Here is a 13,679-nt window from a genome sequence, read left to right as displayed (position 1 = left end):
AGGATCAAGTTCTCTACCACACATATAAAATTTGCTCCAGCTAATATAATAAAAGTTGTAATAATAAAAGTTTTAAGAAAACATGCCAAGGAAGAATATTTTTTATATCTCTTGATATGTTTTTTTTCATTTTAGATCAGACAGAATATGTTCTATACATCTTATATAATATGTCTTATATGTCTTACTACTTCCTCTCTCTTTCATCTTTCCTCTGATCAAAAACTGGGTGAAAGTGTAAATCTTTGCAATCATGCAATAACGATGTGTACATCTAGAAAAGCATTTTCTAAACACGCTTCTGCTTATATTTCTATTTGCATGTTTCTAAACATACATGCTCAAACTTATGTGTGTCTCTGTGAGTCTGCTCCTACCTCCCCCCTGCAAGCGCCACGAGAGCTCATTACTGTGCGTCTCTTTGTTGTGGCCCATAGAGCGTGGCGGACCTTCCTAAAAAATATGCACATGGCTAAAACAACAAGCCCTCGCAGACATTAATAATGGAAGATAAAACACAACCTTAGACATCAACAGAAACAGAATGGGGGAAGGACAAGAGGTGCATCTGGGGCTGAGGAGGCGTCAGAGCCCCGAGGTGATGAAACAGCAGACCAGGAACGTGAAGAAAAATGGATTAATCACTAATGACTTCCCCTCAAGATTTGTTTTATTCTGCAGGCTTCTTGACCCCTTTTCTCAGTGCAGTCAGTGAGGTTTTTGCATCTGTGGGTTTCTGTTTTCAGGTGATGTGTGCAGAGGTGGGTGGGCCAAGTCGAAGGCTTCAAAGACACGTCGCTCTCAGCCGTCTGCAGGACATGGCACTCTGCTGGTGGAAACTGGACGAACTTAGTGAGGGGCTGTGGCCCTGGAGCCCCACAGACACACACAGAAACAACCTCTTCTTGATAAGCTGCTCGCCTACTGAAGGACTCAAGGTATCACCATTCACACGAATAACGGATGCAGCCCATAAAAGAAAAAATAACTTTTTTTCATGTGAAATCTTGTTTTGTTTTTTTGTTTTTATTCTCTGTTTTTACAGCACTATTTGTGCTTCTACGAATACATCTATCTATGCTGTGGGGATCAAACCGGGGTACTTGCAACCTTCTCAGAGCACAAGCGCTCTGCTCTAACCACTAGGCCAACACTCCCCTAATATGAACGTTTGTTTGAAAAGTTTTCAATTAAAGCTTCTTTTATTATCCCTTTTGCTATATATCCAATTAAATTAAATTCAGTTTATTTCTATAGCGCCAATTCACGATGCATTTGATCTCAAGGCACTTTACAGTTCACCAGATCATCCAGTGAAATTGATTCAAAGTTTTCTATCTAAGGAAAACCAGTTGATTGCTTCGACTCATTGACTCGAAGGCAATCACACTAAGTATGCTTGTAGCGACAGTGGAGAGGAAAAACTCCCTTTTAACTGGAAGAAACCTCCAGCAGAACCAGACTCAGTGTGAGCGGCCATCTGCCGAGGCTGACAAGGGTTCAAGGAGACAGAAGCAGAGTTACAAAAGGCAACTGTCAACCAGCTCCACAGCTGGAGTGACTTTTTTTCACTCCTGCTCTTGAACATATTATTAAACTTGACTCACATGATGAGACTAATTCACATCCACATTATAGCTCATGGCAAAAACTCCTTCATTGTTCACTGTGTTCACTTTCTATCAGTTATCTGATCACTTCATAGTTCTGAAGGAAACTTTGAAGGCGAGGTGCTGTCTTCAAAAGCAGAAGACCCTCATTAAAGGGATTTGTTATGAATAGATTAATTAATTAACTCTTTTTCTGTATTAGGTCTGTCAAGGTTAAGTTGCATCTTTCCATCTTTTATTTTCATTTTGCTCAATGAAATTCCCCATCAGGGAAATAGTTTAATTGTCTGGTTTGGTTACTTTTGTATTGTTTTCTTTTAAACCTGGCAGTATAAGATAAGTGGAAGTGCTAAAAAATGTTTTAACAGATACAAAAGAATTATAAATTGTTTAAAATTATTTAACTACAAACAAATGAACTGGTCCATTGCAACATCCAAGCACACACTTAAGAGCAATTTAGAGACATCAATTGACCTAACAGTCATGTTTATGGACTGTAAAAGATAGTTGTAGTAACCACAGAGAGCTAAGCATGCACTGGGAGAATGTGCAAACTGAATTCAGAAAGACCCCAGGCTGGGAATCAGCCAAAGTGCCACAAACTGTGCCATCATTCAGCCCCTAAAAATCAACAATTAAAATTAATTTAGAAAAAAAGAAATTATGTTAATTATGTAAATATGTAATTTTCAAGTTTCAAATTGTGAAAAAAAAACTGAATTTAAAAAAAAAACCCTTTATCCCCAGTGATTTTTATTTGAAAATCTAATTTGATGGATGCTACTGTCATACAAAATACAACCTGGAGAACACATAATCCTTTCGTTGTTAGGTCTTTTCTTCGTCATAAAATGTCGTGTGAAATGCAGATTTATAACTAAGCAAGGAAAGTCTTAAAAAGTTGTTTGGGATGCCTTCAAACAAAAACCTCTAAAAACAATGGTGTGTATTTTTATTTCTTCCTTTCATTTACGCACCAATAATTAATACCAACAACTGGCCCTTAGACTGCAGCAATCTAATATAAGAAAATCTACCCTTGTGTAATTAGTTTTACTTTAAATCCAGGAAATGGAAAGAAGATGATACATCTGTAAATCTATCAAGGCCAAGTTTATTTAGCTATGCACTACTACATGTCCTACTGTAGGACTGTCCTGTTATAAAAATCCAGCTCCCACTGAGATACTATGCTAATGTTATGGAAAATAAAGTAATCCAAACTGAACTGACCCAACATGAATGGATAAGTCTCTTGTCTCGGTTCGACTCTGTTCTACAGGGTTCAGTTTTTCTTCTACCAAATTGGCTTTGCCCAACTCCACCAAACTTCTACCAGCTTCTTTCTTTTTCTTATCTTTCATTACTGGACAGACTGATTAATCCAGGTTTGTCTGACCTCAGTAACCATAACGACAAAGACTAACCTGGATTAATCAGTCTTTCTAGTGGTAAAGATAGGCTCTGTGTATGCACCTTAAAGCTCTATCTCTCCAGTTCTTATTCCTGAAAAGAGATCACTTGGGACAAACTCTTTAAATAACATTGAATAACTTATATCTATTAAATAACCAGGAGACATGACAACAGATTCTGATAGAAATTGTAATTTTACTCAGATCAGAGAAGTTGCTTAGATTTTACAGAAGGCAGCTGCTCACATCCTGGCTCCCCTCTCAGGAAGTGTCCCTGATTATCAGATAAAGAGACATTTTATACATCTCCAGTCTGCCATATCGTCACATCATTACATCATACATGTTAGCAGATGAAGCTCCAGCCTTATCAAAATATGAAACTTTGTTCTTAGCAGAAGGACACCGCTCTCAATGTATTCCCAAATATTTTCCACGTACAGAATGATTATAATTTTATATCCGGACAGAGGAACTGTCTTAACCAGATAAACTATAGTGGAAAACATCAGTTCTGACATGCATCAGACAGCCAATATCAAAGTGTAATACGCTCACACATCCTCAATGATAATTATATTAACACCAGCAATAAAAGACAGGAAGCAAAGGAGCAATGTTGGCCCCACAGTCCCAAAAAGGAACTTAATGGGATTTGAAGGGTCCCAAATACCACTGAGCCATAGGCAGCTGCTCAGTTGAATTGATTAGTTCTTATAATGTATGTGACATCACACCTACTCAGATTTCCCAACCTCTAACCATTGAAATTTTGTAACTTCATGAAAAGTTTTGCAAAGTAAAACATGGACGTGAATGAGCGACAGCTCTTACTAGTGAGAGTTTGTAGATATAAAAAATCTTCATCTTTTGCGTGGTGAACAGAACGCAAATGAATCCCCCACTGCTGTTCCAAATCTGGATGCCATTAAGCGACGGAAGCTCATTGATGATGCTCCTCAAATTGGGATTGCAAAAAAGACATAAATGTAGTTACAACTAATGTTCTCCACTGTGAAGGTGTGTATTTTAGCGTGCACCACACAGAGTATATACAAAAAATCAAACATGTTTGTTAGTGTGAGTCTGGCTGTGCTTATATGTTTAGTCTTTTAAAGGATTGTGGGAATTTGTGTAGCTCCTAACTGTCAGATAGGAATGCCAGGAGGTCATTATGCTAAATGAACTATCAAGAGGAAGCACCCTGCTTCCTTTTCCTACAGTATCTCCTCCCTTACTGCCACCTTAATTTGGACAGCACCTGTCATGGCGACCGCTGATGCACTTTGCTTTGCATAAGAGTCCTCACTGATTTGATGAAATTGGATTGACTAAATGCTTGAAACAGCGGTGTTCTCTAGTTCCACATGTAGTGTGGTGTTGTAAGCTTGGATGTGTCCTACACTGCCTTGTATGAATTCGGTACAGCCTGGAAAACCACACCGAATATAAAATGCTGCAAAGACTGTCTCAGCAACATTCCAGGGAGGACCTTGACACCTCAAATATAAATCAGCCTTTAGTCTTGCATTCCTCAAATCTAGTCTTATAGGAGAGTGCTAAAAGGAAAGTAATTGGTGAAAGAAAAACATTAAGTCTTGGAAGGTGCTACCTAGTGGACACAACATGAATATGGTAAATGTGTGTATAAATGTACTTATATAGTGCTTTTTCAAGTCAGGAGACTTGACCAAAGCGCTTTACACTACATTCAGTCATTCATCCATTCACACACACACACACTCACACACTGATGGTGGCAAGCTACATTGTAGCCACAGCTGCTCTGGGGCTCACTGACAGAAGCGGGGCTGCCGTATACTGGTGCCACCGTGCCCTCTGACCACAATCACTAGACAATGCAGGTGAAGTGTCTTGCCCAAGGACAAGGGCGACACCAGGACAACACCAGGGCGACGCCACTGTTCTTTCTTTAGGTCAAATCAAAATTCAACTTTTTGACCAACATGCACTGTCTACTGTACCAGGGCGACGCCACTGTCGCCCTGGTACAGTAGACAGTGCTTTTCTTTAGGTCAAATCAAAATTCAACTTTTTGACCAACATGCAAGGCTCTAGGTGTTGTAAAAAACCAAAACTGGACCCACAGTCCAACACTGAAACATAATCTAAACGTGATTTACGTATATGTGGTGATACTGTAACGATGTTCACCATCACTTTTACTGTAATTCTAGCAGAAAGCTTTGATGCAAAGCATGAATCAGAAAGGCCTAATACGGATTCATGCAACTCTTGTCATAGTTTTGTTTGTAGAAACTTTAAAGCTCACATACCCTGTGTTGTTCTATCACATTTTTTTGTCACCTGACAAAACCTGAACACATTTAAAGGTTTATTCAAACAAAGTGAGAAAGTGTTCTTGGCTGATATTTTCATGCCTTCTTTGTGCTCTGAGAAGTTTTTGCATGAGGAATCAAATCTGCTTAACATTTTAGTTGCCTTTATGTCCTGTTAAGGTAATGAGGTTTTATCGTCGTGTAGCATTAAAGTAATCCATGCAAGTCAAATGGTATACATAGGGGGGGAGTTTAAAAGCACTAGGCATGCAGTAGGTAAAGAAATGAAGAAAAAAAAACTGAAGAGCTTAAAACTAGTGTCCTTGATGAAAGTTCTTAAATCAAATTGAATGTTTCCATCCCACCATAAAACTCCAGTTACGATTCCTGCAGACTCGGAGGCAAAGACTATAACACAGAGGAGAAAATAAAAGCTGGCGATTTGAGCTGAGACTCACATCATGGATGGGATTGGGGACGGTGTGTTAGCCACCTCAAGGGTGGTACCTCTGTTGCAGCTCCATGCATCACCATGTGAAATAAAAAGGAGAGGTAATCTGTGGTGCAGCATGAAGGAGGACGCCTACGTGTACGCTGGTTTCCACTCACACATATCCACGGCCTCTGGCTAAACCATACCCGTGATGAAGGATCATTTCAGGATTGGGCCTCATGCCGAAACCAGATGAAAGATCCTACATTACCAAGCCCAGCTCAACTCTACTGCTTCTCTAAGCGGATGCAAAAAATTCACCACAGCAGTGAGAGGGTAGGAAATGTGTGCAAAGGGAGGAGAGATGAGCATTAACAACTGGCGGCAGGGAGAATAAATTCATGCAGGAGAGAATGAGGCGAGGTGTAGGAGGGAAGGTGGCACATGAATATAAAAAAGAAAACAAATCAGAGCAGATGTTGTTTGCTGCTTCTTGTTTTTGGGGAAGGCGCTCTCCATTTATCACACTCCTTCACCAAGTTTAAGTCCTCTGTGTCTTCCCCCGACATTCCCCACCGTCCTCCTCCTCCTCCTTTCCCCGTCGCCTCAAGAACATTAAAGTCTCTTCGTGGGGCTGCGGCATCGGGCTCTAATGAAAGCGTTTGTTGTCATTTTTCAGATGCACGGTGTGAAATTAAGCGAGCAGTTTATGTAAGAGCCGTGGCAGGAATCAAACGGCGGGCACACATCAGGAGACGCCAGCTACTTCAATCACTTCAAGCTCATATATATGTTCCTTTTGTTCAGTTCGCTATCTGCAGCACTAAGCCAATTTTCTAGCCAGTCTCTGCTTTAAAAAAAAAAGTCTGATTTTCTTTTTATTTTGTATGTGGTCTCAATTCATAAACCCTCCACCCCCCTCCATCTCCCCAGTGCTGATAAGTGGAGCCAAAAGCACACGGTAGGAAGAGGTAGGGGAAAACATACACTTTATTCCAGGCAGTTAGCCTTTTTAATCATTCATGACTCCGTCACTCTCAAAATAAGTATGTTTGCTCTAAATATTTCCAGGTTTTAATGATTTAAGGTCTTTTTATCTTTTATATCTTAAGCTACTTTGTTCCTGTTTATAAACATACTTTTATTCCTCTTTCAAACCATTGTTGTTTTTATTTTTTGGGTTGTTTACTACAGTATGGTATTTTTCCCAATGATTACAAAGTAAACAGAAAGCTTGAAGAAAAAGCTATGTTAGTTTTCAGACATGTGAAAATTTAAGACAAGCTTCTTATAATCACATGTCTATGTAGGTTTAAGGGGCCGTTGGGATTTCAGGTGCATTTTGCAGTTGAACAAGACCGGACTCTGATGAAAAAAATTTATCCAAACTTTGCCTGAAACTACTGTGATTTTTAGCACATTCTCCAGTTTGTCACTGGGTGAGAAAAACACCCTGTATAGGTTTTCAGACCAAATAACAATCAATCATAAAAGAACCAACAATATTTGAATTTAAATAAGTCTTTTTTAAAGAAGTATATTTTTCCTTGATTTGAGCAGGTAAATAAGACCATTTGACAACATATTTTTAATTACCTTATTTTAAATGTATCAACATTTATACATTTAAAATTTACATATCAAACTATTAAAATACTAATTTCATTGGCGGTTCATCTTAATAACCTGTTCAAATTAAGAGCAAACATAGTTATTTTAGAGGAACCCAATGACATTACAGTCATGTTTCTGGAGTGAGGGAGGAAGCAGCAACATCTGTGGAGAACATGCAAACTGTACACAGAAAGGGAAAAAATGTATTTATTAATATTTTCTTGTTTGTTTGAAAACCAAACATTATCATAATAACCACGTTTTGCACAGAGAGATTTTCACATTCTAGAAACTCGTCTCTAACTTTTGTAATAAAATGTCTAAAACGTTTTATTTCATTTCAGCTTTTTTTTTTTTGCCAGTTACTGAGAATGAAAATAGTTTGGATAAAATTCTAGAGTAAGAATACTATTATTTTTCTTTTTTAAAGAGTAAGGCCATTAGAAAACTTCTAAATTGAAGAAATGTACTTACGGAGCTCAAAGAATTCAAGCCAAAAAACTTTTTCTACCCAACTGACTGATTTTTATTCAGTCTAAACCAGAGTCCAAAACTCATCATGTCAACCAAAAATACACTTTATTACCTTATATTGCTTATTCTTCCTTTTCAACACCTCTCTGATACCTGGAAGAGACTTTTAGGAACAGTCATGTCTTTTCCTTCAATTCAAAGGCTTCCGGCAAAAAAAATTGTATAATATCATGATATTACTTGTTCTGACGTAGGATTTATACCTGCCAAGTTAAAGTACCATGCAGTATGTTAGGTAGCAGCTGCTAAAGAGAAAATGTGGGGCATAGTTTTTTGTGCTCCTGCTGTTCTGAGGCATTTTGTCACATCAGTGCCCCATATCTGACCCTTTTTCTTCATACCTAAAACATCCTGGTCCCACCTGGTCCCCCTCCTCTCCTCTCTCTCAGCAGCCCCTCATCCCTCCGGTCTCCTCCAAGTCCCTCCGTCTCTCTCCGTGCTTCTCTCCCTGTCTTCATCTGCTCCGTGAGCTGGAAAATTGGCTTCAAAAGGCCACTGCTGTGAACAAGGGCCAGCCACACAGTTGGGCCCGTCCGCTTTATCTTTCACGCCACTGAGGGGGAGAAAGGGTGCCGGCAAGAGGGAGGGAGAAAGAATAGAGAAGAATAGTTTTGACCAGTCACTGAAACCAATAACCAGGAGAAAGCTACTTACCAGAGGTCTCTCTCTGCCTCTTTGTCTCCTTCTCCTCGCCTCTGCTCTCTTTGCATCTCTTCTTGTCATGCTTGCACTCAATTTCTTCTTTTCTCTTGTGCTTTGCCTTCCAAATCTTTTTTTATTTCCTCTTATAATTTTTTGTATACATTTCTCTTTGTCTTCAGTATGTTTTGTCCTTCTTTGACCTTAATCCCCTTTTCTCCTATATTGTGCTCCCAGAAATATTAGGTATATTTTACATTCTCATGCTCAACTAGGAACTTCAGAGAGTTCACAAGCTCATACAGCTTTATGCATGCTTGTAATTTAGTGTCTAGATTGTAAAGATAATATAAAACAAATTTAATTTAATTGTGTAGAACTGTTGTTGTTCATATAATCCCAAAGAGTGTCTCACAAAAATAGTCTGACCCTCTGCAGTTTTTCATTGAGTCTGATCACTCCAATCGCTTCTAAGGAGTTAATTCAGATGTTATTTTGACATAGTAGCCATTAATTGGTAGACAAATTATACATGTTTTTCAACCGTTCTGTACAACTTGTGTTTGAAAAGATTTTCCTAAAACTTATTATCAATTATGAGCGAATATTTGGGATCAGGCCGAGATATAAGTCCGACGTTTAAAATTCAGTCGGCCGTTGTGAGATGATCATGATCATGTGAGATGCTTCTGTTGAAGCAGAGCAACGACCAACTATGGGTTGATTTACCTCAACCTGCCAAACCGTGTATATGCAAACAAGGGTATTCCTTCCATCAACAAGTATCTACGGCCAGATACTTCTCCTCTCGTGAATTTTAAGACTCCTTGGCTTGCAACTAAAAACCAAAGAATTAAAGCTTAATATCTCTTGAATCTTCTTATAGGTTGAAAGGAAGTAAGAAATGTTCACTTTTTTTTATGCCTTGTTCCTTTAAAAACAAAAAAGAGGTAGAGCATGACTTTAAGCTCCAAATAAAGGTGTGGATATTTTCCAAATTACTACAAGACCTAGAAAAGCTCAGGACGCATCCATCTTTGATGTGAAACTAACAAACCTCACAGTTTGTTTTACAATCTGAGGATTCTGGGAGGAGTGCTAAGTATATACAAAAACACCTAGTAACACAGAGGTAGTTTAGCTCAGGAAGTGTTTTTTTCGCTTGATTCATTTATGTCAAAGTAGTCCTGGGAAAACGATAAACTATTACCACTTGGGCAAAGCACTGGTTACCCGCTTGGAAGCAACAAACTTTCCCTGATTAGTGAGCGGTCATGTGAGGCAAAGCCGCATCATTTCTTCATAAAGTTTAGACTACCTGGCTCTTTTACAGGCAGAAACTGTTCCTTTTCAGCTAATGTTTAAGTCTAGAAAATGTGTTTTACAGCTGAGAGATGTCTTGGACTTTGTTCAGCCTTCCTAAAGAGAAGCCTAATCGCCAGGAGAAGCATGATAGCATGTTGCAGCGGCTCTAGGGCGACGTCAGGAAATGTGGGGCACCAAGAGGGCTAGAGCCGCCATTGCAGGTTGTCTTTCTTCCCAGTTGGAAAAATATCACCAGAAAGCAGCTACCTTCCATAGTGCAAACATTATTTCATCATATAATGCCTATACAGACTCTGGTGGGCTTAAAAAGCTCGATATAAGATAATTATTAGCCAGCAGCCCATCACCTCCTTAAGGATTTCTTGTACCTCACTTAAAAAAATCCAGACTGCGCTACTTATGATATTCAAAGCCTTTCTCAGGGTTTTGTGTGTTTTGCATATTTTATTTTTAATCTTCAGCAAAAGTTACAACAAAGATTTGCTCATTGGTTGCAGCTGTTTTACAAATGCTGACATATTTTAAAACGTAACCATTTTTTGGTGCACATTTTTCAAAGGGATACCCATCTGTGCACTCACAGCATTTCTTTCGCAGTGATGGTGGCGTGATGGCATGCTGGCACAGCGAAGCTCTAGCATGGGACCAAATGCTTAAAGGATAGGATGTGTCTGGCGAGGTCAGGGTTTGTGGCACAGTAGTTGGTCTGATAATACCTGTGATAGATTTCTGTTGGACTAACTCAATGGATCATTGCCTGCTTGTTTATTTAATGCACTCTGTCCCTACAGCAGTGCAGCTCTCCCAGGGATAAACCACCTTTTACCCCAATCGAACCCCTCTTGCCTGATGCCTCAAATAAACACACACAGTGTTGGCCCCCCGGGCAGCAGCAGGAGCTAGCTGTGAGGGATTATAGAGAAGGGAAAAAAAGGCTTTCAGGAGGACAGTCATCTGCTTCTTTCCTGCTGTAGACCATGGGCAGGCAGTGAAAAAAAAGATTTCCTCCCTCTAAGTCCCTTTTTGGCAATGCCTGCCAAAAAACTGGGCCGAGCAGCTTTGCAAAAGGAAAGGAAAGGCTGGCAAGCAGCCGATCCCTCTTTCTGTCTACATGGCGAAATGAAATAGGCTCGTTTAGCCAAAGCTTCCACGGTCAATGCAAGGCTCTGATAGAGGCTTTGGTAAGGTGAAATCCCTTCTAAAAGGCTCTGTTAGTGACTGTTGGACTGCTGTTTATCGCAGGCTGTTGTCTCCTCCTCCGGTTTCTGGTTCAAGGTGGGTGTTTTATCAAACAGTATGACATGGACTGTCTTCTTTTCTGTCATTTTCTTTAGCAGGGTCTTTGTGCCCACTACCTGGTTTAAGTCCAGCAACAAATAATCTTCCTCCTGGATTTTCACCTTTGTCCAAAGACTCGAAGGTTTCCTCTTATATCGAATGAAGCACGTTTTATTTCCCTGTCATTTTCTGATACTGAGCCCCTGGCTCCTCACACAGGTAAACAGTGGTGGTTGTTTATCACTTTGTGCCAAGCCCTGGCATGCTCAGGGAGAAGATGTTGTTGACCTTGAGTTAAAATAGAGCTCTTATCATTAGCTGTCTTGATTGACAGCAGGGTGTTTATGAGCAGACCTTTTTTCCCTTCATCTCTGGGGGTTTAGAGCTCCTGCCAAGAGGTGACTCTTTATTGACTCTTTCTTTCTGTCTTTCTTTCTCTGAAATGCTTTTTCTTTATTTCCCCATCCTTATTCGCATTTAAAAATGGGTAATTCTGTAACAGCATCACTTCATATCAAATGCTTTGCAGCATAGTGAAACGCAGAATAGTGTCTGTATTGATGCTGTATTGTATTGATACTAATAAATAAACGTGCCCTTCCAAAATGTGGTTTTGGGAATAATTAGTCACAAATCGATTAAATTATAACTACTGCTCTTGTTTTCCCTTGACATCAAATATTTACATACATCTATTAAATGATGTAACATTTTCTTCACACTCTGCAACATTAAATCAGACTTCTTCAGATAGGAAGACCAGAAACTTTTCTATTTAGCAATGCAAAAGTGGTAATATATGGGGTTTATTTAAGGCAAAACTGCAACTATGCTGTTAACTTGTGTTAAATTGGAGGAAAAGCAAGAAAAACATGCCCAAAATCTGAAAAGAGATCTTGGTTCTTCCATATGTGTAATGTACAGATGGATAAAGGTGCCAGATTAATCCATTCAAAATGTTTTACAGATACGTTTACAGAAGGTTAAACATGATAGAAAAGAGATTGGGTATGTGTCCCAGAGGTGGAGGTATTTTGGTCTGTACCAAACCCAGGGGAGAAGCAAAAGACCTCGCAAAAGTCCTGGTTAAGGTTGGCAAGAAATGTATTCACTTAGCAGAAAACAAACCAGTACCTGCGTGGGCTAAAAGACAAGAAAGACGCTTTTATACCGAAGCAACAGAAAAATCAGACAGTAGTTTCCAACAGATACCTAAGCTTGAATTTTCAAAACCATGTCCAGTGGTTAAAAACTAACCTGTTGTTATATTTGGAAGAGAAAAGGTAAAGGAAGTTAGCAAGCCTTAGAAAAACCTAGCTAACTATAATGTACAAAAGTAGCATCAAATATCCTTCTTTCCATTAATACCACCAAATCACCTTTCTGTACAGCTTCACCCACTTTTTAAGCTTTTCCATTATTGTTGCATAATCCTGTTCTCCGTTGTAGTACCTGCTTATATGCAGTTTCAACCGTGAAGGGTCCTGTTGAAAATGTAAAGTCAAAGCACTGCTGGTCTTGGAGTGGAGCCTCTGGTTTTACATGGATATTTGACATCATGGAAATTATAGTTAATAACCTCACCATTAAACCGACGGCCTTATTGTGTGTATGACCGCTACATCAAGTTAGCATTAGCTTACGCTTGTGTCGTCTAGCTTGTATCCTTTAATCCCGTCTTTATCCAGAGTCCCTCATGATGGAGTGCCTCTGGCTGTCTCTGAGTCTAACTAAAATGATAATGGAAAATAGAGCTGACATGAACAGAAACAAGGCAAATAGATTTTGTGCCGATACTGAAACACAAAAAAATTGTTCTATTAAATGAGCAGTGAGCCTAAACACACCACCAAATTAGCTACGGAGTGGAGCATGGACTGCAAGGCAGTGTTTTGGACTCGACCACTATGTGATTTTACTCCGATAGACAATTTGTGGGCGAATCTGAAAGGCTGGCATATGCAATTGGTCCAAACCTGACTCAATTGTTGCTTCCTAAAAACATAGTTATGACTATTTTTGGTCATGTTTAAATCTAAGTTGTATGTAAGCATAGTTATCTCCGCCTCCATCAGCTCCTCTTCTTCTAATAAGTAACCAGAGATGGGTAGAGTACCCATGAATTCTACTTCTACTATTGGTAGCAATACTACATATTTTTACTAAGTAAAAGTAAAAAATAGCCATCCCAAAAATTACTCAACTAATAGCGGAGGTGTCAAGTAACGAAGTACAAATATTTTGTTACTGTACTTAAGTACACTTTCTAGGTATCTATACTTTACTCCATTACTTATTTTTCTGTCTACTTCTGACTTCTACTCATTACATTTTCACACAAGTATCCGTACTTTCTATTTATTACATTGTTAAAACAAACATTACTCGTTACTCTTGGCTTTGGTTTAATGCAGAGGTCATGAATTAGCGGACCGCGCTCCGGATCCGGACCCACCTGCTGGCTAATCCGGACCCAACATGATTTAAAACATTTATAAATTTATAAATTTCCACATATCTGTCTGAT

General features: G+C 39.2%; 1 protein-coding gene across 2 annotated transcripts in view; it reads left to right on the top strand.

The window, feature by feature from the left end:
• LOC119798097 (WD repeat containing planar cell polarity effector) overlaps positions 1 to 13,679 on the top strand; it is a 124,692-nt gene that overhangs the window by 73,228 nt on the left and 37,785 nt on the right. For both annotated transcript variants that reach the window (XM_038307442.1, XM_038307441.1), the window contains one exon: positions 747 to 938. In XM_038307442.1, the coding sequence (XP_038163370.1) occupies positions 747 to 938 (192 nt within the window). The remainder of the gene's footprint in view (positions 1 to 746; positions 939 to 13,679) is intronic.

Source organism: Cyprinodon tularosa, unplaced genomic scaffold (genome assembly GCF_016077235.1).
Source record: "Cyprinodon tularosa strain WSP-4 unplaced genomic scaffold, ASM1607723v1 ctg61, whole genome shotgun sequence".
Lineage (NCBI taxonomy): Eukaryota > Metazoa > Chordata > Actinopteri > Cyprinodontiformes > Cyprinodontidae > Cyprinodon > Cyprinodon tularosa.
The sequence above is the reverse complement of the archived record's forward strand: the minus strand, read 5'-3'. Positions and strand labels throughout refer to the sequence as shown.